General features: G+C 46.3%; 1 protein-coding gene across 1 annotated transcript; it reads right to left on the bottom strand.

Annotated features, from left to right (window-relative positions):
* Nucleotides 1–629: 629 nt before the first annotated feature.
* LOC144105525 (15-hydroxyprostaglandin dehydrogenase [NAD(+)]-like) lies at nucleotides 630–24,499 on the bottom strand. The gene is made up of 7 exons (XM_077638648.1): nucleotides 24,341–24,499; nucleotides 17,179–17,302; nucleotides 16,008–16,114; nucleotides 15,826–15,922; nucleotides 6,535–6,611; nucleotides 3,227–3,381; nucleotides 630–1,070 (listed from the first exon to the last, which is right to left on the bottom strand). Exons 1-7 carry the CDS (start codon nucleotides 24,431–24,433, stop codon nucleotides 959–961), a joined length of 765 nt encoding a protein of 254 aa, XP_077494774.1. The 5' UTR covers nucleotides 24,434–24,499; the 3' UTR covers nucleotides 630–958.
* Between the last annotated feature and the right edge of the window lie 1,535 nt (nucleotides 24,500–26,034).

Here is a 26,034-nt window from a genome sequence, read left to right as displayed (position 1 = left end):
GGTGGCTGTGACAGTAGTGCAATGGCGCATCGCTTAACCTCTGGGTAACTGCGCTTATAGTGGTATGAGGACTCGCCACCACCTACGAGCGTTCAGTAGAGAATGGCTATCATCATCATCATCATCATCATCATCATCATCATCATCATCATCATCATCATCATCATCATCATCATCATCATCATCATCATCACCACCACCACCACCACCACCACCACCACCAGCCTGACTACGTCCACTACTGTGAAAGGGACTCTCCCATGTGTCTGCATATATATGGGCATCAACCAGCGGAGCTCCGAGTGGTGTGTGGTCTTGTGGCCAACAAGAAATAAGTTACATAAACGCACCAACGGAGCCAGCAGTACGTAATTCACAATGCTTTCGCATTCATAGCACGTAAGCAGACGTAAGTGCATCCCGTAGTTTTTCTTTTAACCTTGCTTTACTTAGTGTTCGTTTTAGTGCCCCTCCATATAATCTAGCCGCCCAAGCCGTGACATGCATCTAAAATGGCCCAGAACACAGCATTGTCAGGCTTTTCCTCAAGCAGCTCATGACCCTAATAACAACGATTGAACGTGGCGCATATCAGTAATAAGAATGCACGTTTCATTCACAAAACGAACCGAACTCAGTTTAAATTTCTCCTCTCTTCTTTTTGGCTTTATTCATCCTCCTCCCCACTTGTTGTGAGTAGCTAACAGTGCCTCACTTTGTTAATCCCCCTACCTTTCTCTCCTTCTTTCTAACCATTGCAACGCTGAACTTACGTAAGAAAACATCTTTCGAACTAAAGCGTCTTATTCATCTTTCCACCGACGAAACATCTCTCCAGCTGCCGACTCCTGGCGCGCAGTGGCCGTGCAACTGCGTCGAAGTCTCTTGCATTGATTCTGCCAGGTCGAAGTCGGACGATGTTTTTCACTCGCTACTACTTGTGCTTGGGCGCTTTTGTTCACATCTCAAACTTGTGATACACGAACTCCCCTGTGCGGAGAGCTATGAGAGCAGCGCCGTTGATGCGTTCTTCGATCAGCTTGACAACTCCCATCGCTGTTTTCTCGGGACTGAAAAATAAAAAAAGAAGGAGGAATTCAGGTTAAAAACTTGACGTGCAACTGACGAATCATTTTTTTTAAATTGCTATTTACTTTGACGAAGAACTCCTAGCCTCTATCGTGCCATTGGTTCTGACCTCATCCCTCTCCTTCCCTTTTCATTCCCTCTTCCCTTTCTTCCAGTGCAGGAAAAACAACAGAAAGACTCTTCTGGTTAACATCCCTGCATTTCTCTTCCGCATCTCTTTTTCTGTATGTGAAATGGACGAAAAATGATAAATGTCGGCTCTTTCTATGACAACTTGAGCCGTCACAGCGGGCTAAGTGCGCCTGTGCCAGAAACTTTTGTAGAAACTTGTATTCGAACACTGACCACTTCTTTCTTAGTCAAGGAAACACAGATCATGAACCGGCCGACTATAGCTACAAATAACCTCCTAGTAAAGAAATAAAGCATCCTGCGTGTGTCATGGAATTTATTCTCTCGGCATGCGTAAAGCTACGGGAAATCCGCGTCTCTCTGAAGTTACTACAAACACAGCGCGGCGAGTGTATTCCTTATTCGACCAAGAAATTCAGTAGCAGTTGAGACGTAATAATAAACTGAGTCAGTTTCGCAGTATTACGTCGCAAAACCATCGCACTCCAAAACTTTTTTATGACTGGGAAGCTGACATTTACACGCCGATGGTGTATTACGGTGTCGATTCACTGGATGCCGGGGAAGTCGAAATGTTTAAAATGGTTCACATTTAATGCCGCTTTGTGCACTCGAACTTTCCACTGGATTTCACCCACATGTATCTTGTTTGCACAGTAGAGAACTTAGTATCTCTCCGCAGGGACTACAGCGCTGCTACGGTTGCTAACAGGCGAGTGCTATACTGTTGATTAATAACTCTAGCAAGCGTTATGCAGTCTCCGCAGCTTAAACCTTGGACTGTGGGCTGCATAGCTTCCCTAAAATGTTCGAATGTCGCCATCCGCAGTGTTTCCTGTGCAACCTCGACACAGGCGTGGTGGCCAGACAGACTGACAGCCATGATGGCGTGTAAAACAGTTTTAAGTAGCGCTGTATTCACAGGCGAATAATCGAGTTCTGATTTGTTTCTCACGTCGGCTGGCCTGCAAAATTTTTGCTGGGTTTTGTCCAATTACTTTTGAAGAACATATTAATCGATGAAACCGGCGGAAACTTCCCAAATCATAACGAATCAATATGTTTTTGAAGAAAGGCTTGAGGGAATGACAAAGATCGATTAACATATTTATTGAGAGAAAATCTGAATCGCAATTTCTATGTACTACCGAAGACCAGGACCTCTTAGGTAGAAGCAACTAAATCGGAATGCGCTGTATATTGGCTTTGGTCGGTGGCCGTGAGTTAGGTAAGGCGCTTTTTTCGTGAGCGGCGTGTAGAGTTGGGGTGGGAGCCAGGGAGAGATAGAAGGGAGTGAGAAACTTGCGTATTCTTTCCTATTTTCCATAGCAGTGTAAAAGAAAGTTGCATGGTGGGAGCGGCAAACAAAAATTTTAAGAGCGGCGATGGCATTTTCGGGACGAAAGTTACACGCGAACTTGGACGGAGTGTTGCAACAAGTCCTGGGCTGGCCGTATGCTTTGGCGCGGAAATTTGTGCGTGAGGAGAGAGTTGTAATGTTTCTGAACGAAGCGCGACAGTCTTTAATTTCGCCCCTTAGAGATACTCTTGCTAGCGCCATTGAAGAGTTTCCAATACCATGCGATGTACGGCTTGACTTGAAGCCCAATCTGTGCCCACGTTACGAGTTACGTGTGGGCTGATAGGGACTCACGAAACAAATACCCTTTTAAGTCCTCAACGTGTAGATGACGGCTTCAGATTTTATTTTACATATTTTGTTTTTGTAATGATTGCACAACAGAAATGGAGGGACCAGGATGCAGTCCACCTTGCACTTATCAAGGCTCTATACTTAAAAGTCTGAATAACTGCAAATCACAACAATGAAGCTGGAGGTACTCGTTCCCATTATTTTTAGCTTCTTTCGATGTATTGAGGCTTGAAACTGAGGCTCTTCTTCACAGCTGTAGCCATGTAAGTACATTTGATTTTTTTTTCATGCACACTACGCAGCTTGCAATTCAGGACAGGGATCAAAAGACCTGCAGCCACCAGTACTTACTCCAGTATGCTCTCCTTGAAGTACTGGGCCACGGCGATGGCTTCGGGACCACCGTGGACGCATGAGTCCAGCAGTCCTTTCAGAAGCGGTGTTTCCATGGCGTCAGGGCAAATGCAGTTCACGGTGACACCCGTACGCTTGAAGTGCTGCTCACTCTATGCGTAACCAAACCAGTAAAGCGTGACAGCAGATTCTGAGACTGTCAGAGCTTGCAATAAGTGTTGTATGATTGAATAAAAATAGCTCGTACTTGCGGAACGTATGAAAAGAAAGCTGTGAGGATAGTATGCAGAAAAAAGAGAAGTGAGATTATTCATGAGAGTAGCAAGTGAATAGAAAACGCTACATGTGGCTCATGTCACCAATAGCGTATCCATTATGATAACAGCCTGGCTTCTCGGCAGCCAATACAGAGGCGAGGGCACGTGAGCTGCCGTCTAGGAGCTGTCACGTTAACAAAAAAGCATGAAAAGGTAACCCTACTAAGAAGTGAATACATGTGTTACGGCTGTTGGATGATATATTGCCCGGAAGAACAATAAGTGGGCGGGAAGTTATTGTTTTTTTCGCGAGTTATTTGAGCGCTTCACACAATTCTGGAAGAAAAACTGCCCATCTCGTCCTCTGTCAAGTTTAGAAGTAATTGAGGGCATGTTAGTATTAAATACAAATTACAAGGGTTGGAGTAAATGGGGCAAATGTTTATTAGCAAGGAATAGCTCGGAAAAACAATTTGAATCTTTTCTAAGAACATGTGCATAAAATTAAACATTGCAATGAAATTGTGAGTTTTTGCATGGTATATAATTCACGAGGTTCAAGGAAGCGTTACGAACACACATGATGAATCTGCAGACATCCAGTTGATGGTACTGAATTCATATGACGTATATTGAATACTGTGTGTCATGAAAAGTTAATACAGTGCAGTTATTAATTACAACGCTAGCCATAAATAAGCTGATTGAAGCTGAACGACTAAACATAAGAACTTAACAATGGGCCAATGAATGTTCATTACGGTAAAATAAATGAGCTGCAAATAGTCGTAACCAGGACAAGTACGTTTCTCACTTATCGAGGATAGCAGCTCAAACCTGTGCGTTCAGAGGGGAACACAGCAGTAGAGCGCGAAGTATCCGCCAGAAGTGCCGACAATAGACACATATTTGAGGAATTGGAACGGTTTCTTTCATGCACATGTCCAGTATTCTTGGACAAAAATTTTGAACTTTGGGATATTGTAAGCTGCTGTTACGGAAATACTGAAGGTAATGGTTCACTCTTCTGATGCGTAGCAAAACCTTTCTTTCAAAGTTTTTCCATCGCTCACATGGAGTAGTTAAGACTGCCATAAAAAAACCAAAGGGGAATGTTTTTGGCGATAGCAAAAACATTAATAGCAAAAGAATGAAGCCATGCTCGCTGGATATCTGCGGATGTATTGATTGTTACAGTGAAATCTTGCAATATGTGAAAAAATTGCGTTCGTGCACTTTTTCTCGTTTAAAAACGCATTTGTCCGGAATTGTTGGGCATGGAAAGGCAAACAAACGGCTTATGACTTAATTGTAGAAAGCGTGCTAGCTATAATGACATTAAGATATTTGTTAAGGCTGTGAGTGATAAGGCGAGCTCAGTTACATGCAGGCCACGCAGCCAAGCTGTTCCAGCACTCTATTCTAGCTATATAGAGCAACCTAAGTTACGGTTAGCGCAGTACTTGATAGACACAATGAGAAATTGGTGCTGGAAATAGGTTAGGGTCCCTCTATATTGCTTACAGCGCATGAACTGCGCCTGTTAAGGGTAAAACACGTATCGCGTTTTGGGCGAAGTGTTGCACTCAGCCTGACATGCATTTCTCTCTGGAATAACTGAAGCCAATGTGCCTTTTCCAAATAAACGTATTTAAACGTCCGCACTCGTTGCGGGGCTGTACCTTTCCCCAGCCTTCACTCTTCTGAGCAGGACTGCTAGAAATCCACCACTTTGTTCTTTCAGACGCCGCACGCCATTTCTGCTATGGTTTTTTTCTTCCCGACCTCTTTTTGCAGGAACACAGACAGCCAATTAACTATTACTGTTAAAGAAAACCCACCAAACGTTGTTTTTGTACAGACGTGTAAAAAAGCTTTTTACGGAGCGTCAGAACGACTAGAAACTCTAGAACATAAATAGCCGGAGTTCACCTAAGACTTTGCGAAATTTTTAAAAATCGGCTTTTTGCATCCGAAGAGCGCTTTTTTTTCGGCATAGCACTGTCAGCGGTGTATAGTACACCAGAATACAGCTAAAGTGCTCTAATTAGCAGACTGGCTAACTAATATTGAATAGTCAACTTTTTAACTATTACTGTTAGACTCCTTAATCATTGAGAGACGTGTAGCCCAAGGTAAGTAATGTGTGTAAAGTCTTGGGGTCAACACCTAGCATGCAATGGAGGGATAGTGAAGTCAATTGCTATATTTTTTTTTTGTACGTTGAATTTTATGGTTGAACCTCGGAATAAAACTTTATTTGTACTGCTTGTAATACATGTGTTACTATGTGGAACGAGGGGCTTTAAATCTTATCGTTTTCAGAAATATTATTTACAGCGTTTGTTTTGAACATGAAACAACGATATAATAGCGATATGAAGAGTGCTGCATTATTCTGAAATATATCATCATCATCATCATCATCATCATCATCGTCGTCAGCCTAACTATGCCCACTGCAGGGCAAATGCCTCTCCCATGTCTCTCCAATTAACCCTGTTCGTAACCCTGTCATTCCTATCCCTGTCACTTCTCAGCCTCGCGTACTCTCAGATGCTATGAGTTCCCAATGTACACAGCTGCGTACATTGAGCGCGAACGGTAAAATAGCCCTAAGCGAAACGTACTGCATCTTCTGTAATTTACCTTTAATTCCGCTAGTTGGGCAGTTCTGGCGTCAATTTACTGCACAAGCTTCGTATGTTCACATCTTGGAAACAATGCTTATGTTAATTTTAGGCACAAAGGTACGTACGATACGTAAGTTGCTTACGACCAGAAGCCGGCCACCACACAATTAAGGGCAACAGAATGTTACGCAGCCATTATTTTTCTATTTAACTTTCTGTTGATATATGAGCCTAAGGGTCGGAGCAATTATTTTCTATTGGAATTTCAACAATGCCTCAAAGTTTATATTTCTAAGGAAGCCATGAGGGCTGCTAGCTATGAGGGGAAGAGATATAGGAAATGAAACTTGGCAATGATTAAAATTCAGGAAGGAAAAAAAAATGTAGCTGAGAATCCGCAAGCAGCGTCACTCACCCCGAGAGACCTCGTGAAGCTTATCACAGCAGCTTTAGCGCTTGCGTAAGATGGAACGGGAGGGCAGGACATGAAACCTATTGAAGAAAAAAATCAAAATAAAAGTTTGTTTAAACTGAATAAGTCGTTAGGTTGCCCCAGTCGAACACCACCTCACCCGCATGCACTCTCTGAAAATCTGAACTAACAGTTTTAGTTTGCGCGCCTGGTCCCACGAGCGGCAAGGCGCTGAACAACCAGAATAAATAAGTAATTTGCAGTATTTGGTGTACTCTATATTTTATGGTCGTCGGAACTACTCGATGAGAGCTCACCAAACGTCTCATACGGCAGATTTTGCTGGGCGCAGATAGAGCAGACAATCACTACCAAATGTTTCGCGAAGCACTTAATCGAAGTCTGTAGTTTTCTTATCCATTCACTATAGTGAGAATACGGTCATTCGTTGTTTATATATACACTTTGGTTCGAGAGCACGACTGTCAATAAAGCGAGTCGTCCGTTAAAACGAACCATGAGTAAATAAAAAGGAAAGTTATTTATAAAAGAGCGCTTTACGATTTCTGAATAAGGTCGGCTTCTATTTTGTGAGATTGGTAGTGAAGAAAACATTAGGAGGTATCCTTCAAATTAATGTACCACAGTCCGAAGCTCCTAGTGGTTGTGACATTCCGTGTGTGATACGAGGATCCACGTTCGACGGCGCGGCGTAGACGGGGAACCGTGACAGCGGCATCATCAATTGCCCAGCCATGCTCTTTGAGTGACGACCGGAAAAACCGGTCCCGCCGCCGCCCCGGGGAAACAGGCTTTGTCCTCCCCAATTTCCGGTTGCATTCCAGGACAGGGGAGCTGTCAGCGGGCCAGAGCGCGCCGTACCACAGCCGACGCTATGCGAAACCGCGAAGACGACATTCTTTCCCTCCCCCCCTTTGTCGTGGGCTATCGCCGGGAAGGCACCCACAGCTTCCCAGAAGGGCCGCGACGGACACCTGTCATGGCGGACAGGCAGTACTCGCCAAGAATGTGGAAAGACAGGCGCTAGTGAATTAGCTCCGAAGAGAGAGCCTGTGTATACTCTCACTTGAGAGAGAGTGGTGGCGTTTTGTTGTTTATTTAGTCTGTATTGTTAACAGACTCTGGGGTCGAGGCTAAGCCCAGCCCAAGGGGTGGTCCCCATCGCATGTTATTTTGGATTGGAGAATTGATGCTTTGGGCGGGCCACTGGAAATGACCGCCCTTAGTCCTTTGTTAATCAAGTGCTTAAAAGCGCATGTAAACGGATGCAGTTCAGTCTGAGCTGGGGCTCCATGCTTAGCATGTAATGTGATGCTACTTAGGCACTAACCTGCCCGGTCGATGAGTAAAGTAGTGCAAAGTTTGTTCTGTTGTAAAATTATGCTCTGCTGTCATCATCTACAAGCTCGCCTCCTGTTCATCTTCCAAGCCGAACGACACTAGAGGAAGGGTTTGTGAACCATCCTCGAAGAAACGGAAGAAGAACGCTCAGGACGACATCGTTCGCCAAGAGGGCCTTCAGCGCCGAAGCCCGACGGCGTGCAGCTTCTGCCAGCAACCGCTCGAGCCCAACTCCGGAGCCACTCCATCGCCCCCATGAAGTCGTCGGCACGTAAGCTCGGACGCCCCAGCCTCTGATGTATAACCTTAATCATGTGTAATTATTGAATATACCTGTTTGTTTAAACTGAGCCATACGGTGTCTCTTTGCCTCTCCGTCCCGTGTGGACCTGCGCATTATGGGGGTCATCACACTGGTGTCAGAAGTGGGGTCTCAAAAGCAAATGTCCTCTGAATGCTGTGACATTCATGACTTCAAAATTGTAATCAAAAGGGAATCACGGGACTGATTGTGGGACTTTTGCCCCCATTTGAGAGGCTTGAGGCACTGGAGGGCTTGAAAAAAAAAATGACTGTATCTGAGGGAGCTCCCACTCCACAGCCGTCGCTCGGAGCAAGCATGCTGGCATTAGGAAGCGTCATTCCGACGTTTACGGGAGATAAGACAGGGGTTCCAATCTGCGATTTCTTTTCCATGCTAGAAGAGATTGGGAAAATGGGGGGATGGTCCGATGCTCAAATGCTGGGAATGGCGAGGTGTAAGATGGCAGGAGCTGCTCATGATTTTGCATGGCGAGACGAAAAAGTAAAATCCACAAAATCATTTGCGGAATTTAAGAAGCTCGCGTTTGAGCATTTTGACACTGAACCACGTCACGTGCGAGTACAGAGGTTCCGTGACGCCGGACAGATGGTAGGGGAGGACGTGCGAACGTTTGCGTCGCGGCTTCAGCGCTTAGCGCGCGATACGTTAAGCAGGGAGGAGGAAGGAGACCAGCTTAAGAAGAAATACGCGGAGGATATACTGAAAGAGGAAATGACCGCTTTGTTCGTGGCTGGTCTGCAAGACCCCGTGCGCCGGTTCGTGCTCTCGCGCAAGCCGAGCAATTTCGACCAAGCCGTGGAGGCCGCATTGGATGAGGAACAAAATGAGGCGTTAACGACAGCCGCAGCGAGAGTACGCGTCATAGAGAGAGCGGTGCTCAAGCCTGAGGTTGCTCTCTTGACAGAGCGGTTAGATCGCTTGGAACAGCTGCTAACTCAGCAGGTAGAACGCCAGGTTGAAGCGCGCGCTCAACAGCGCCCATTCGCTGGAAACCGGAGACCGCCACAAAGCTACAGGCGCGGTATGCGAGATTTTGAAGAAATCGTATGCTTCGCTTGCCAGGGTCGCGGACACATCGCCAGGTTCTGCCAAAACATGCGCCGTGGGGAGCCACAAAGAGAAGCAGGCGAGACACGCCCTAAGCAAGCCTACAGCGGGGCTCCAGATACCGAGTCAAAAAACTAGTTAGTCCTCCCCAGCCTGAGGAGCGTGGGGAGGAAGCAGTAGATGATGAGGTTGTGTGGCCGACGAGGCATGCCCTGTTGTGCGTTGCAAGTTAAATGGTTGTTGCATGGAATTGTTGATAGATACGGGGTCAAAGGTGACATTGCTTAAGGAGAGCAGTTTTAACACGCTTCGAAGGAAGGGGGACCGCGAGGTGTTGGAAGCGTCTGGTGGTATGGCAACCAAATTTGTAGGCATAACGGGGGATCCTCTTGGCATAAGTGGACTCTACCGGTTACACTTCTCTCTCGGCGGAATTGCATTGGAGCACCCCTGCTACGTATGCCCGGACACGGTGTCTCTGCCAAACGGAGTGTCAGGTATATTAGGGCAGGATTTTTTGAGAAAAGGGAAGGTAGTAGTCTCATTCTCTGAGGAAGAGGTTAATGCGGGCGGCTCAAAAGTTCCGTTTTTGAACAGGAGAGGGGCTGAGATTCGCATTACCGATATTGACACCCGTCAAACAGTGGGATCATTGGAGAAGGTATATTCGCGGGTTGCCGTCCGGCTGGTCGAGGAGGCGGTCGTCCTTCCTTGGTCGGAGCACATTTTGTACGCGTTTGTGCCTTCAGATGTAGAGAGCGGCGCCGTGGGAGTGCTTGAGCCGGTCGACTCTCTCAGCAATGGCCTGAAGGCAGCCGCGTGCCTCGTGACAGTTAATGACGCCCACAGAGTGCCCCTACGGGTGGTTAACTGTAGCCAGCAGCCACTGAGCCTTCCCAAGAACAAAACATTGGCTTTCTTCACCTCTGCGATAGAGCAACGTGAGCCCACCGATACGGTACTCGCAACTGTAGAGCATGCTAGTCCTTCGGCTGCTCCAAAGGTGTCGTTCGATCTTTCTCACGTAAAATCCAGGGAGAGGGAAGCTCTGGCTGGTTTGCTGAACGACTACTCGGAGGTATTCGCCGCGTCCAACCTGGATTTGGGCTGCTGTGGCGTTATAAAGCACAGGATAGAAACCGGCACTTCATCGCCCGTTTACCAGCGTGCGTACAGGATTCCTTACTCCCAACGTGAGGAGATGGAGCGGCAGGTGCAGGACCTGATTGATCGCGGCATTGTCGAACACTCAAAGTCACCCTGGGGAGCACCAGCACTATTGGTGGAAAAGCCAGATGGCTCGTATCGATTGGTAGTGGACTACCGCAAACTAAATGCCGTAACTCGCATCGATCCATACCCCATCCCCAATATACAGGAGACGCTTTCTCAGCTGGGCTCTGCCAGGTACTTCACGGTAGTGGACATGGCGGCGGGATTCTGGCAGATAGCAATGGATCCGGCAGATGCCGAGAAAACGGCATTCAACACGCCCTCAGGGCACTATGAATGGAAAAGAATGCCGATGGGTCTGGCCAACAGCCCTGCTGTCTGGCAGAGAACCGCTGATGTTATCCTGGCAGGTCTTCTGGGGAGGCTGTGCTTCGTGTATATGGATGACATTATCATATACAGTGGCAGTTTTGATAACCATTTGCGCGATATTGAGCAGGTTTTGGTGCGACTAAGAGCAGCGGGTCTCAAACTGAAGCCCTCTAAGTGCCAATTCCTCAAAAACGAGGTGAAATACCTCGGGCACGTTGTTTCAGCTGACGGCGTGCGACCGGACCCTGAGAAACTAAGGTGTGTCTCGGATTTTCCATCCCCGACTAGCGTCCGCCAGGTCCGGCAGTTTCTCGGCCTGATCGGTTACTACCGAAGGCACATAGAGGAGTTCGCCAAGCTCGCTAAGCCGCTCACCGCCTTAACAGCCAAAAATGTCGCCTTTCGTTGGGACGAAAACGCGGAGAATGCTTTTGGGGCCCTGAAAAGGAAGCTAATGAATGCACCGCTGTTACGCCACCCGGATTTTAGTTTGCCCTTCGTTATGGCCACAGATGCGTCAAAGTTCGCAGTTGGTGCCGTGCTATCTCAGGTTATCGAGGGCAAAGAACATCCCGTTGCTTTTGCTAGCCGACAGTTGAGCCCCACAGAGCAAAAGTACGGAGCTACGGAAAGGGAGTGCCTCGCCGTTGTCTGGGCAGTAAAGCACTTCAGATGCTACCTTTACGGCCGCAAATTCAAGCTAGTCACAGACTGCCATCCTCTGAAATGGGTGATGAGTGTCAGGGACCCTAGCTCGCGACTCGCTAGATGGAATCTACACCTGCAGGAATACTGCTTTGAAGTTGAGCACAAGTCAGGAAAGACACATCTGAACGCTGATGCACTCAGCCGCACAGCTGCCGTGGCAGCTATAGAAGAGTTTGTCCCCGTAGTCGACCCCGCCGAATTACGCACAGAGCAGTGCAAAGATCCTGACCTGAAGCGAATAATCGAAAGCTTAGAGGGCGCACCGTCTCATCCCGAACAGCTAGGTTATTTCATTGACAAAGACGGCACCCTGTGTCGGCGCACGAGGCCAACCAGGAAAGGGAGACCAGAGAAAACCGCTTGGGAGAGAGTCGTCATACCTCGGTCGTGGACAGAAAGGGTTCTTCGCGCGTTTCACGATGCGCCATGCGCCGGTCATTTTGGCGTAGCGAAGACACGCAGGCGTGTGGAGCGTTTGTACTTTTGGAGTGGCATGCGACAGGATGTTAGAGACTACTGTGCGAAGTGTCATTCCTGTCTCGAAAGAAAAACACCCAAGGGACGAAGACCAGCTCCAATTCAGCCGTTCCCTGAGGTTTCGGCTCCCTTCGAGCGGACAGGTATGGACATAATGGGCCCATTGCCCACGACCACTTCCGGAAACAAGTACATTTTAGTATTTGTCGACCACCTTTCAAAATACGCGGAAGCGGTAGCACTCCCAGATCAGAAGGCAGACACGGTTGCAAGAGCATTTGTCGAACAGATCGTGCTCCGACATGGACCCCCGAGGCAACTCTTGACAGATCGGGGAACGAACTTCGTGTCGCAGCTAATGAGGAGAGTTTGCGAGCTGCTTAAGATCGCTAAGAAGCAGACAACACCGCACCATCCGGCTTGCAACGGCGCGGTGGAGCGACTGAACCAAACCGTGGCCGGGTTCCTGTCGCATTTTGTTTCGCGCGACCAGCGGGACTGGGACTTGTGGCTCCCGTATGCAATGTTTGCCTACAATTCCGCAGCACACGAGAGCACGGGCGAATCGCCATTCTTTCTTCTCTACGGCCGAGACCCGGACCAGCCTAGTGAAGTGCCAGAGGGCCCCCGTCGTGTCCCATACGCTTCACTGGACGACTATAAGGTTGAGCTAGAATCGCGCTTGCAAGTGGCGAGGGACATCGCAAAGGAGTCCTTAAAGAAAGCGGCGAAGCGCAGGAAGGAGGTGCACGATCGCAGTGCTAGAGACGCGCCGTTTGATGTGGGGGACAGCGTGTACATTGAAAACTGCCAAAGGCAGATTGGGCTAGCTCGTAAGTTCCAGACGAAGTGGAGAGGACCGTGCGAGGTTGTCGAGAAGCTTTCTCCGGTAAACTTCAGAGTCCGAGACGTGAACCGGCGTTTGATAAGGATACACGCAAATCGCCTCAAGTCGGCACCGGTTCAGTATTCACGAAATGAGGAAAGGGAAAGCGCGGATTTTGATGGGGACAGAAGTGAAGCGGAGCGCGCAGATAGTTCGCAAGAAACGCCCTCTCCTGCATTTGTTCGGCAGGCGCCCGAGGTGACGGCCGGAATGCCACCGGATTTACTTCATGCATTGCTAGAAGAAGAAGCGCGCGAGGTTGCCGCGCAGATAACGCCAGGAGAGGCTCCTGCCACGAGCCCTCGCAAGTCCCAAAGCAGACAAAGGGGCACAGACTTATTTAGTATGACTCATGAAGGCCGATATCCGCTGCGAAATCGGAAAGCTAAGTCGGACTAATGGCGTAAACAGAGCGGAGTTGTGAACTGGTTAGAATTGTGTAATGCCGCAGCTCATAACATTGCTATGTGCTTATGTGTTAAGTTATCGGAGTTGGTAGTTAAACCTTTCTGTCATTAAGTAACACCTGCACAGGAGAGCATGCGGAGCGCATGCAGAACCTGCCCTACTTCCTTTCGTTATCTATATTTTTGTCTGTGCCGTGATCGTGCTAGAAGTGGGAGCTCCTTTGTAACTGTGGTAAATTTATTTTCGTCCAGTTTGGACTAGAAAGGAGAGGCTTGGGTGCTGAGTTTCATGTTTTTCTGTAAAAGAAGATCAGTGCTGCCCCTGGAGACGCCAGTATTGACAGCGGAGGCATATGGTGTTGTGCAGTGGTGTTGAGTGCAGCGAAAAGTGTTTTGTCGGACGCACTGTGCGAGGCGATTCAGAAAGACAAGGGGAGCTGCGTGGACTCAAATGTTCGGAGAACATTCTTCTGGAGGGTGAGCGAGTGTGACATTCCGTGTGTGATACGAGGATCCACGTTCGACGGCGCGGCGTAGACGGGGAACCGTGACAGCGGCATCATCAATTGCCCAGCCATGCTCTTTGAGTGACGACCGGAAAAACCGGTCCCGCCGCCGCCCCGGGGAAACAGGCTTTGTCCTCCCCAATTTCCGGTTGCATTCCAGGACAGGGGAGCTGTCAGCGGGCCAGAGCGCGCCGTACCACAGCCGACGCTATGCGAAACCGCGAAGACGACATTCTTTCCCTCCCCCCCTTTGTCGTGGGCTATCGCCGGGAAGGCACCCACAGCTTCCCAGAAGGGCCGCGACGGACACCTGTCATGGCGGACAGGCAGTACTCGCCAAGAATGTGGAAAGACAGGCGCTAGTGAATTAGCTCCGAAGAGAGAGCCTGTGTATACTCTCACTTGAGAGAGAGTGGTGGCGTTTTGTTGTTTATTTAGTCTGTATTGTTAACAGACTCTGGGGTCGAGGCTAAGCCCAGCCCAAGGGGTGGTCCCCATCGCATGTTATTTTGGATTGGAGAATTGATGCTTTGGGCGGGCCACTGGAAATGACCGCCCTTAGTCCTTTGTTAATCAAGTGCTTAAAAGCGCATGTAAACGGATGCAGTTCAGTCTGAGCTGGGGCTCCATGCTTAGCATGTAATGTGATGCTACTTAGGCACTAACCTGCCCGGTCGATGAGTAAAGTAGTGCAAAGTTTGTTCTGTTGTAAAATTATGCTCTGCTGTCATCATCTACAAGCTCGCCTCCTGTTCATCTTCCAAGCCGAACGACACTAGAGGAAGGGTTTGTGAACCATCCTCGAAGAAACGGAAGAAGAACGCTCAGGACGACATCGTTCGCCAAGAGGGCCTTCAGCGCCGAAGCCCGACGGCGTGCAGCTTCTGCCAGCAACCGCTCGAGCCCAACTCCGGAGCCACTCCATCGCCCCCATGAAGTCGTCGGCACGTAAGCTCGGACGCCCCAGCCTCTGATGTATAACCTTAATCATGTGTAATTATTGAATATACCTGTTTGTTTAAACTGAGCCATACGGTGTCTCTTTGCCTCTCCGTCCCGTGTGGACCTGCGCATTATGGGGGTCATCACATGGTGTACAAGACGCGTCATGGAGTCTCACGGAGTGATGACGTATCTTTTGCTATACGTCTGTTCACATCATGTGTACCGGTGGTATACGTATATGTTCTTAGTCAGTTCACACCAATTGAAACCGTCTTTCAACATCTCAGAGGCTGCTGACGGACTTCTTTCGACTGTGCACCTGAGCCGGAGTAATGCATGACCCCCCCCCCCCCCCCCCTTCATAAATGGAACACGCCTCCTTAAGCATGTGCTCGTTCGCACTGTCTTCCGCTGTGTCCTCTGCGTTGAACACACCGTAAACAAGCCAACTTTTGCATAGTCTAGCCTTTGTTCTGAACACTGTACATATGAATCAGGAATATGTGGGCCCCAATGGGTGCTCTGCGTTTTCACCCTGTTCACTGTCTAGACAGCGAGTTTCCATATCCCAGGATCTGTAATCAACAACTGGAGAGAGGTACAGTCTTTGCCAAAAGTAACCGGGCTGGACAGTTTGCTTCTGAGTCGTATATTGAAGTTATTATACCAGCCCTCAAGCTCTAAATCTCTGTATGTTAAGGAGAACCCTTGTCCTCACCTTACCAGAACATTTTGATCGTTAGGAAAGCCGTAAGGGTTCTGCTATTGGAATGAGAAGCAAACCATGCAGCCTGGTTACTTTGGCAAAGGCTGCACAACCACATAGACGTATACACTCTAAACAGAAAAGAGTGAAAAGGGAGAAGGTTGTCCTCTAGTGCAGTCCATTTTTATAAAAGGGGGAGCGCTATAGCACAGTTTACTTCCTTCCTGCTCCCATATAGGCGTGTTCGAGTTTACAATGTACAAGCTAGATGGGCCCGAGCACCATGCCCCAGTACCATGGGTTGTGGTTTAATTTCAGTTTTTATTTATTGCTAAGCACTGCTCTGACACTATATGCAAGGGTGATCTTTGGCAACTTGCCTGTGATAGAGGCGACGTTCACGATGTGTCCCCCCTTCCAGCCAGAGCTTTTGTCCATGAATTTCATGCCAAGTAATGTGCCCTGGTACACAGCCATCTACTGGGAGAGAACAGGGAAAGATTGGAACAAAGAGTCGATGCAGTCCACGTGTCTGTCAGGAGGGAACGCTTTCGGTACACACCGCGTCCACCGCGAACACTTTCTTCCAGTCCGGCAGTTCTGGCACACCGGCGCTGTTCACGAGGATGTCGAGCCTGCCGAACTTGTTGATTGTCTCGATGAACACCTCTGTGGAGGGGAACACAGATTACGAAAGACGAACAAAGGTAAGGGAATAGTGCGGGTGGAAATCTGCACTAGAATTGCTCCCGTTGACAACCGTAACGACTCCAAACATTCAGGGTAAAAATCTTCACCAGAATTATACCAAAGTACATTGTACTACTGGGGACAACAGTTTCCGAGACTCGAGTTCTAGGAAAAACGTTTACTGTAGCTCCACCTAGCTAACCAGTCGCCTGATATTGTGTGAAGACATTAAAGGCCCTTTCACAATATCAAGCGACCGGGTAGCGACGTGGAGCTGCAATAAACGTTTTTCCTAGAACTCGCGTCCCGGAAACATTTGTCACCAGTAGTACATCGATACGGGAGGAGGCTAAAGAACAAGCCAAATCTCACCTGGATTGATTTGTGTTTAAAGAGTACCAGAAATGCAGTAACCTAAGCTCACATTAAACTGAAGACATGATTGTTTTCCGAAATTATTTTTGCAGTGAAGCGAGCGGAGAAGCAGGCAGGGTGAGAGCGCGAAGCGCAATTTCGGACCGGCAGTCAAACTCTTATTACGGTCGAGTGCTAAATCGCTTCGCTATGGGAATATGTCTCCATCTTAATAATTGTTCTATATATCTTGGAGCCACGTGACATTTGCAAACGAAGTGATGCACAAGTTCGTTTCAATTTTGGGCTTTGCCACTGGTCGTACTATAATCCATACTTTTAATGTGTTATCTTTGTAAATTATCCAGAAAAGCTACGTTAATTCAACTCAAAATATGGGTCATCGCGGAAACAAAGTAGGCATAAAATGTGGTCGACTGTATTCGTAGATACTGAGGAAAAAAACGTTGCTTTTGTATAAGGGCCACAACACATCAAGTACACGACAAGAAAAAAAAAAGATATAGAAGCCTCATACTACTGAACACGGCGCATTATGTGGACACCGCTTGAACTTTTTTTAATATTTGAGTTGCGTTATATAAGATGTGTGAATTAAACACTCCGTGCATCCCAGTGCCAATAACTACGGCACTGACAACCGACGTGCAAAGTAACGGAAGACTTACGTTCAAAGACCTCGTCGTTAGTCACGTCACATTCGAAGAAGACTGCATTGTTTTCCCCATACTTCTGACGCAACTGCTTCTCGATGTCTTGGCCAGTTTTCTTGTCATAATCGGCAATGGCGACCTGGGTTAGCAAACGCGTCCCGCTGAAACTTCGTACGACGTGGCGAAGTAGCGTCTCGCCGTTCTTAGAAAGCAACTGAGCCATTTCTGCACTGTATGCGAACTCCACTCAGATGACTGTGTTCTCTAATAATCCCTGAGAAATGTTAAAGCAAAGATGAAGATAGACTGAAGTTTGAGGTTTGCCTGTGCCGATTTTAACGTAGTGGTGAAAGATAGCCCAGTTGTACATAAAATGAAAGATTTAAAAGCTGTAGAACTTTAAAAATGAAACACCCATAGACGCCATGGGTAGTTTTCATGGGCATATCGCGTTTATATCAGGGTAGTATTTTGGTTGCAGTTCTCTCAGGCTGGCCCATAATGCACCGCCACCCCCATCCAGGCAGTGATCACCGAGTTCTTGATTCTTTTCAGTTCATCAACATAACATTTTTAAATCAAGTGTCAGAAAAAAAATCCAGCTTGAATGCGAAATTTTTCCCCAACAAATAGGTATTTTGCTGACTATCGAACGTCATAACAAAGAAGTGCTCGCCATCTTAAGGACTTTCTAAAACATAGACTATAAAATTTACTTAACAAAAAAAAATCCCCGTTGGTTTCTTGTAGGCGGACACGCTAGATCCGTGGAGCGTGATGACTTTTATGTGTATACATAAGTGTGCGCTGCTGTAATAACTGCAGATATTGAGCGTTGGTTTCCAGAGTACAGACTTTTTCCCGCCAATATAAAACTAGGTCTAGGATTTAATGCTTTATGCTTCACTTCATTATACAAATGACAACATAATTTAGAAGCACTTTTCCTCAGCACTAGAAGGTGCAGTTTAGAATTTAATGCTATATGCTGCGCTTCTTTATATAAATGGCAATATATTTTAGATAGCCAATGCTGAAAACAAGTATTAGATGGCAGTTTAATTACATTCAGTCTACTCAGCACAGCTCCACAGTTAAGCAGCAAAGCGTAAGTTTCGGCTAGTTGGTGAATATTCATGGCGAAAAACAATGCAAACTAGACGGAGCACACAAGAGGAAGAAGACGCCACAAGCACTCGTGGCGTTATGTGCCATCGTATTTGAGGCAACAACAACAACAACAACTCGTGGTGGCCTCTTTCGCTTGTGTGCTCCTTATAGTTTGTGCCGTTTTCCACTTTGAACATCCACAGTTAAGCTCGCGAGCTGTTGAGTGGAGGGTCATCAAGCAGCTCACACCTCGCCGCGGTTAGCTAAATCAAGGCAGGTCTCGAAGGGAACGCGCCTAGATGCTGAGTTTTAGTTCTTATGTAAGGGCTTGTCGTGTAGCCCCCTCCGCGCCAGCGACAATGCCATTGGTTTGTTCGATGTTGAACATATGCTGCCTATTGGTCGTTATAAGATCGTAACGACCAATTTAACGTAATAATAATAATAATAATAATAATAATAATAATAATAATAATAATAATAATAATAATAATAATAATAATAATAATAATAATAATAATAATAATAATAATAATAATAATAATAATAATAATAATAATAATAATAATAATAATAATAATAATATTAATAATCAATAAATCTTTATTTTTCGGTGCCCAGGAACAACCCATAGGTCTTGGTGCTGGTACACCATTCACACGCACAAAATGTAAATTTATTTCACTACAAAGGAAGACACTCAGGGGAGGTAATGCAGCAGTCAAGGCGATAGAAAAAAAAGACACATAAACTAGGCGTGACAGCAAGCATGAAGCAAAAAAGCGAAAACAAGAAAACAGCGAGAACAGCGGTAAATGAAAACAGCTAGAATAGGCAACAGACATATAAATAACTAATGAAACAATAAGCAAAGAGAATGAACGACCGATAACAGCCAAGTACAGCATATAGCAAAATACAAACAAGAATAAAGCCAATACTAATAAGAACGAATACAAGCTAGAAATACAATCATACACAATAAGAAACGTAATTAGTGAACGCGTTACAGACAATCAGGCGTGAGTATACAGTATTAAAGAAATAATATTTATGAAAACAAGTACACGTGATGAACAATTAAGGAGAGAAAAAAACAATATAATACCGGTGCAAACGCACAAGTGTAGTAAAGACAAAATGCATGAAAGGGGAAGTTATGTATGAGAAAAAGAGTGCTCAAAGTGGAACGTCACGGACATCCAATATAAAGGAAGGGAGAGAATTTTCGAATATATCTAGGTGAGGACAACGAGAATTAAACAACTTTTGCATTCTGTCCAGAGGGGAGAGGGATTGCAGGAGCGCAGAAACTTGGAATGGTCTGAATTCCCTTATGCTCTTTCGCGGTACACGCAAAAGGATACGCGCTAGGAGCTGAGGGCATAGAATGTGACCATGAAGAAGTTTATACAAGAACATTATATCTGCCCTCACGCGACGGCAGCTAAGAGAAGGAAGCTGCAGTGAGTTACTCCGTCTGGGACGAGAGCTGGAAGTTTTGCAAGAAAACCGATGTTGAAATATGCGTAAAAACTTTAGCTGAACTCTGTAGATTTTTTTCACAGTTCGACTGGCAAGTGCCGTTCCAAACAACAGACGCATATTCCAAAAGCGGCAAGCATATGGAGAGGTAGAGCTTTAAGAAAGGAAGTGGGGACCGAAACTCTCTCGAAAGCCTGCAGATGAAGCCGAGTGTACGCATAGCCCGTAGAGCAATGCGTTTTGTATGAGAGGAGAAGCTGAGGCTACGGTCGAAAAGTACGCCGAGGTCATTAATTTCATCAACCCTGGGCAGCGGCCTACCATTCACCGAATAAGAGTAGAGAAGACTGTGCGTTTTACGCGTAAATGAGACAACCTTGGTTTTAGATGAATTGAGAGTGAGCGCATTCTTCAGGCACCAATCAGAGAAGGCGGATATGTCCGATTGCAATGACAAGCAATCGTGAAGAGTATGTATTGCCTTGAACATTTTTATATCGTCCGCATAAAGGAGAAATGAGGAGTTTTTGACCACGGAGGAAACGTCATTGATAAAAACAGAGAACAGAAGCGGGCCTAATACCGAGCTCTGAGGAACTCCGCTGGTTGGAGTGTAAACAAATGAGGTCTGTCCATTTACACTGACAAAGCAGGACCGATCAAGAAGATAGTTGCGTAGGAGGGCTACAATTGAAACGTCGATCTCAAACAGCAGAAGCTTTTGAAGAAGTAATGAGTGAGTAACAACGTCGAAAGCTTTGCTCAAATCACAGTACACAGCGTCTACCTGACTCCGCTGAAGGACTTCAGCTGATGTAAACGTCATAAAAGTCACAAGGTTAGTTGTAGTAGAACGACCTTTTATGAAACCATGCTGATTATGAATGATTACATTTTTTGAGGTGGAAGGAAAGTACTTTGTGCAAAGCTAATTCAAAAAGCTTAGAGGTTGCACAAAGAAGAGAAATGGGGCGGTAGTTCGAAACATCAGATTTGTTTCCTGATTTGAAGACAGGAAAAACACGCGCCGTTTTCCACACGCGGGGAAAGGCAGAATTTTTCAAACAGTTATTAAATATCGTGGTTAAAACAGGGACGAAGGTACTATTGAAGGCTTTTATTATGGCGGCTGGAATGCCATCAGGTCCAGGGGACAAAGATGGTTTCAAACACTTAAGACTCTCACTTACTAACTTCTCGTCGAGAAGAACGGAATTATGTGCGCCAGCTGGAAGGCATACGTAATCGCAACGTGGAGATTTGTACACGGAGGAAAAGTGTTGAGCAAAGCCGTCAGCGACATTCCGAATTTCATTCCCATGAGAGTCAACTAAGTGAATATGACTATCAGATTTATTCGAACGCTTGCGAACGTATCGCCAGAATTCAGTAGGACGATTAGAGGCACTATTCTCTAAATAATCAAGATAGGGCTCATGATCCCGCTTGTACAGGCGTTTGCAAAGGGAACGCAAGCGGCGAAATTCATCTGCCCATGTATCCAGCCCAGGGCGTTTCGCTTTATGGTGGGCCCGCTCCTTAAGTTTCAGCGCTGTTCTAAGTTCCTTGGAAAACCAGAACGGAAACTTGCTGCGAGTAGGAGTGTGCATAGGTATGTACTGGCGCATACCATTGAGAACTATTTCAGTGAAGCGACTGACTTGTTCGTCAACATCGCTGATTTCGCTTAAAACAGACCAGTCGACAGAAGAGAAGAAACCGAAGAGACCAACATAGTCGCCAAGTGCGTAAGCGAAATGGGGGAAATTCCCCGCACGATTTGAATTAGCAGAAGGTGGGACAGAAACCGAAGCCGTTATTAGAATTGGAGGATGAAATTTGTCACTGCGAGTAAGTGAGATGTCAGATGACGAGACTCGAACATTTTCAAAATTAGATAAACAAATGTCAAGAACATTACCACAACAGTTATCAATTAAATTGTGTTGCTGCAAGGTGTTAAAAGCTATGAAATCTAAAAGCCGGTTGCACTTACTAACTACATAGTGATTGTTGTGTGAATATGTAAAGGTATTCCAGTTAATACCTGGAGTATTAAAATCCCCTAAAATGAGCAGTTTGTGCCTGCAATGAGAAGTGATAACATATTCAATAGAATGTAGTACATCATCGTAGGCAGGAGGAGGCAGATTAGGGGAAATATAGAAAGCTGCCAATAAGAGTTTTTGATGTCGAGTTAAAGTGAGTTCTAACCAGACAGATTCTTCGATGGTTTCCAGGTCGGAACGTCGAACGCACTGCACGGAACTGTCAATAGCAATGAGCACTCCCCCTCCCTTTTGTTTAGAAGCTGATTCAGGGCGGTCACTTCGAAAAACAGAACAGTTATTAGGAAAGAAGTCACCTGAGTTAACTTCGCTAGACAGCCAGGTCTCAGTAATTACAACAGCCGAATAACAAGAGGCTAATGCATTAGAAAAAAAATACAGGTCCCTTAGTCCGAAGACCTCGAGCATTTTGGTAATATATATCCAAGTTAGGGTTGACTGCGATCAACCGTCAGCTCGGAAGGATGCAACATACCATCCAGGAGCTTTCCACGAAAAGCCTTGAATATGCAGCCCGTAGGCCACATCGAAGGGTCAACAAGCTGATCGTAAAATTCCGCGCTGACTGTGAGGTAGAAGGACGAGTAGGAGTCATATTTCGTTTTCAACTGCCGGCAGGAAAGGGGGGTGACGTTCACGCACTTCAGATGGTTCGTAATAATAATAATAATAATAATAATAATAATAATAATAATAATAATAATAATAATAATAATAATAATAATAATAATAACAATAATAATAATAATAATAATAATAATAATAATAATAATAATAATAATAATAATAATAATAATAATTGGTTTTTGGGGAAAGGAAATGGCGCAGTATCTGTCTCATATATCGTTGGACAGCTGAACCGCGCCGTAAAGGAAGGGATAAAGGAGGGAATGAAAGAAGAAAGAGGTTCCGTAGTGAAGGGCTCCGGAATAATTTCGACCACCTGGGGATCTTTAACGTGCACTGAAATCGCACAGCACACGGGCGCCTTAGCGCTTTTCCTCCATAAAAACGCAGCCGCCGTGGTCGGGTTCGAACGCGGGAACTCCGGATCCGTAGTCGAGCGCCCTAACTACCTAGCCACAGCGGTGGGTAAAAATAACGGAACGATTCCCTTCTTTTGTTGTTTTGTGGCATCATTTATTTTTCTTGCTTAATCGTCTCGTGTAATTTCTCTTTAGTCCTGTGTTTGAAAAAGTCTTCTTTTATCGCTTTTTGTTTCCGCCGCATGCCTCCGCACGGTCGCAGCAAGGCTTGATCCGCTGTATAAAATTTTCTCCTGGAATTGCAGCGGCTGCCGCGCTGAAGTTTTTTAGCTTTTTCCCTCACTTTGAATCAGTTATACTGCAACCTTCACCCATTTCAGCTTGACCTCTCATCTTGCGAAAGATAGTTGCGTTTCCAATCCTCTGTCCTAATTCCATATCAGATTTACTTACATGAAAGCAACCTCTTACCAGCTATACATCTTTGGCCGCAGGCGCGAAAAACAGACGCAACACAAGGCAGAATGACGGGACGGAGCTTTTGACCAATTCGATTTCTGCAGCACCCGCCATTATACGAGAGGAAACGACAGGAAAATCGATGACGACAACGAATTGTTCGGTTGCGAGTTGGCAGTCGTATACATGATTGTAGATTTGCTTAACGCTATTTTGGATGCCACACGGCGCCCCCGTGTCGCCTGACACCCGTAAATGAGAGGGCCCTCAGTGGAAAGCGCTTCATCAACTGCATCTATTGAGTTGTGTTCAGTTGTCGTATGATACGGGTGGGATTAGCCTTGCTTATTATGCCGGCAATTGCTCTATTGTAGCGTCACTTCTATGTTAACAATGTCCCAAAACCTGTCGGTCTGCCCCGCTATGCGCACAATCTCTGATAATGGCACATATTCCTCTCCCGCAGTCAGCATCTATGCACACAATCACTCCACACAGTCCACATCAGAGTCCACTCCAGAAGTCACCATCTATGCACACAATCATTCCACACAGTCCACATAAGAGTCCACTCCAGAAGTCACCAACTATGCACATATTCAGGCACAGTAGAAACACAGTCCATTGCAGTGCCAAAATCCATACACACATTCACTCACAGTATAACATAGTCCACTCAACTGCATCTAAGAAATAGCATCCGTTGATGAGCCCGGGATTAACCAATGAAGCCCCCCTTCTTCCCCTCCCCCTGCACTCTTTCACCGTTCCACATTTTCTTTTCTTGTCATGGTCTAGCGTTCTTCTTTTCGCTACAAGGAATCAATGTCGGTTCAATTTGTAAGTTTAGTAACATATTCTTTTTGCAAGAGAAAGTACAGCGTTTAACAATATTTTACCATTATTTTAAAGTGCATTGTATTCCAGATTTTCAAGTCATGCCCAGTTCATTAACGTAACTGCAGAATATATGTCAAAGCCAAGTCAGGCCCTATTCATTAACGAAACTACCGAACATATGTCAAAGCGTCTTCAAAGGCCGTGCGAATAAGTGTCCCGGCTACTCACCTTAGCTCCTCGGTCCAGCAGATGCTTGGCCACGGCTCTGCCGAAGTAGCCGCTGCCGCCAGTGACAAGAGCAACCGAACCAGATACCTCCATGGATGGATGTCAGCTGCCACGCTCGTTGCACCCACGGCGACTGTCGCTTTCCACATTTTATAGAATGGAATATTTTCCTCCTCTCATGCACACAGCGGGTGCGCTTCGACTCTCGCCATGCCTCGCGCCATCTGGCGGTAGCGGGCTCGACTGGAGGTCGTGTGGGCAGAACGAATATTTGTGTTGACGTGCTCTTTCCGCCGTTCCTCGTATTACACGAGCTTTCGCGTGATGTGTCACGTGTTGTGCTTTGCAGGGCCAGACTTCACAAAAGTTATTGAGCTGCACCGTTCATTGTTCGCCTAGAATTTGAACTGGAGCTGCATCGCAGGTTGCTGACTGTAAGCATTCCCTATGGAAGCATATCTATGGATTATGGGTTCTGATGTCGCACAGCGACTCAGGATATGAGGGACGCCGTAGTGGAGGGTTGCGCATAATTTCGACCACCTAGGCTTCTTTAACATGTACTGACATCGAAAAATATACGGGCCTCTAGCCTTTAGCATCCATCGCAATGCGACCACGACGGCCGGGATCGAACCCGCATCTTTCGGGTCGTCAGCCGAGCACCACAACCACTGTGGCGCCGCGGCAGCTGAAGCGCATGTATGTTTTTGCCGATGTGTCACTTGCCTCCGTTGTTCATGTGACCTACGATGTTTTACGGGCACGTGTCCACACTTTGACTAGTGCTATGCATTGCATTTAGGGGTACATATAGGAGATTTATTAGTGCAACTCGTTCTTTTCATGATGTTCCGGAAATATTCGTCTCGTCAAGCTGCTGGAGGCTGCAGCTCTTACTTGCAAAACATCCGTTTGTGGAGTACATCTTTTGTCGCTGTAAATCCCTGCACTCTGCTACAGGTCATAACGACGATAATTCTTCTTGCCGGCTTAAGGGCATTCGGTGTACCGCAATATGCAAGGGCTGCTAGTTTCAAGAGTTGTTCGGGCCATTACCAAGAACACCCCCTCGACTAAGGTCTGGTTGTGTTAGGTTTTCACGATGCTCGTTGTACTAATCATAGGAAAATGAACTTAACATTCAGATGTTTTAGACAAAATTGGTAACGACGGCACCAAGCAGATGTAGTTTGATCCAGCAGTAAGTCGAGCTGAGGATTTTTATGAAATGAAATCGCTCTCTGGCCGCATAGGTCCCCTTAGCTGAACTGAACTGGTTAGGTGATACCAAGAGAGGCATTCAGCGATACTTCGTCGCAGCGCTCCCACATGTTGCGAGAGCGTAATTTATTTTAGATCAACAGTCAGAGACAAGAACAGACAGGTACAGAACAGGCGGAAAGCAAGGCTTTCACAAGGCTGCTCTCGTGCAATTAACAAAGCAGATTCCCAACATCAACTGAACGCTTAACTCACGTGTCACAGCTGCTTGTAAGTTGATAGACGCACGTTTCCAACAATCCTGTGTGGGTAACAAAAAATCAAAATATCTCTCGCTGTCTCCTCCGGAATGCGCGCTACGGGACGGAAAAAAAAAAGCCCTTCATTTATCTGGGGTCATATATCTTGACGATTCCTGTGTGTCATTAAGGTCAGGTGAACCTTAGCAGGGAGTAGGAATGAAATGTTCT

The sequence above is a fragment of the Amblyomma americanum genome, chromosome 9 (genome assembly GCF_052857255.1).
Source record: "Amblyomma americanum isolate KBUSLIRL-KWMA chromosome 9, ASM5285725v1, whole genome shotgun sequence".
NCBI lineage: Eukaryota > Metazoa > Arthropoda > Arachnida > Ixodida > Ixodidae > Amblyomma > Amblyomma americanum.
The sequence above is the reverse complement of the archived record's forward strand: the minus strand, read 5'-3'. Positions and strand labels throughout refer to the sequence as shown.

Bases quoted from the DNA above. Each gene is read 5' to 3' on its own strand.
- LOC144105525 (XM_077638648.1), bottom strand. From the start codon at position 24,433: ATGGAGGTATCTGGTTCGGTTGCTCTTGTCACTGGCGGCAGCGGCTAC. The intron at 17,303-24,340 runs GTGAGTAGCCGG...TTGCTAACCCAG, and splicing joins TGCTGGACCGAGGAGCTAAG to GTCGCCATTGCCGATTATGA. The intron at 15,923-16,007 runs GTGTGTACCGAA...CTCTCCCAGTAG, and splicing joins AAGTGTTCGCGGTGGACGCG to ATGGCTGTGTACCAGGGCAC.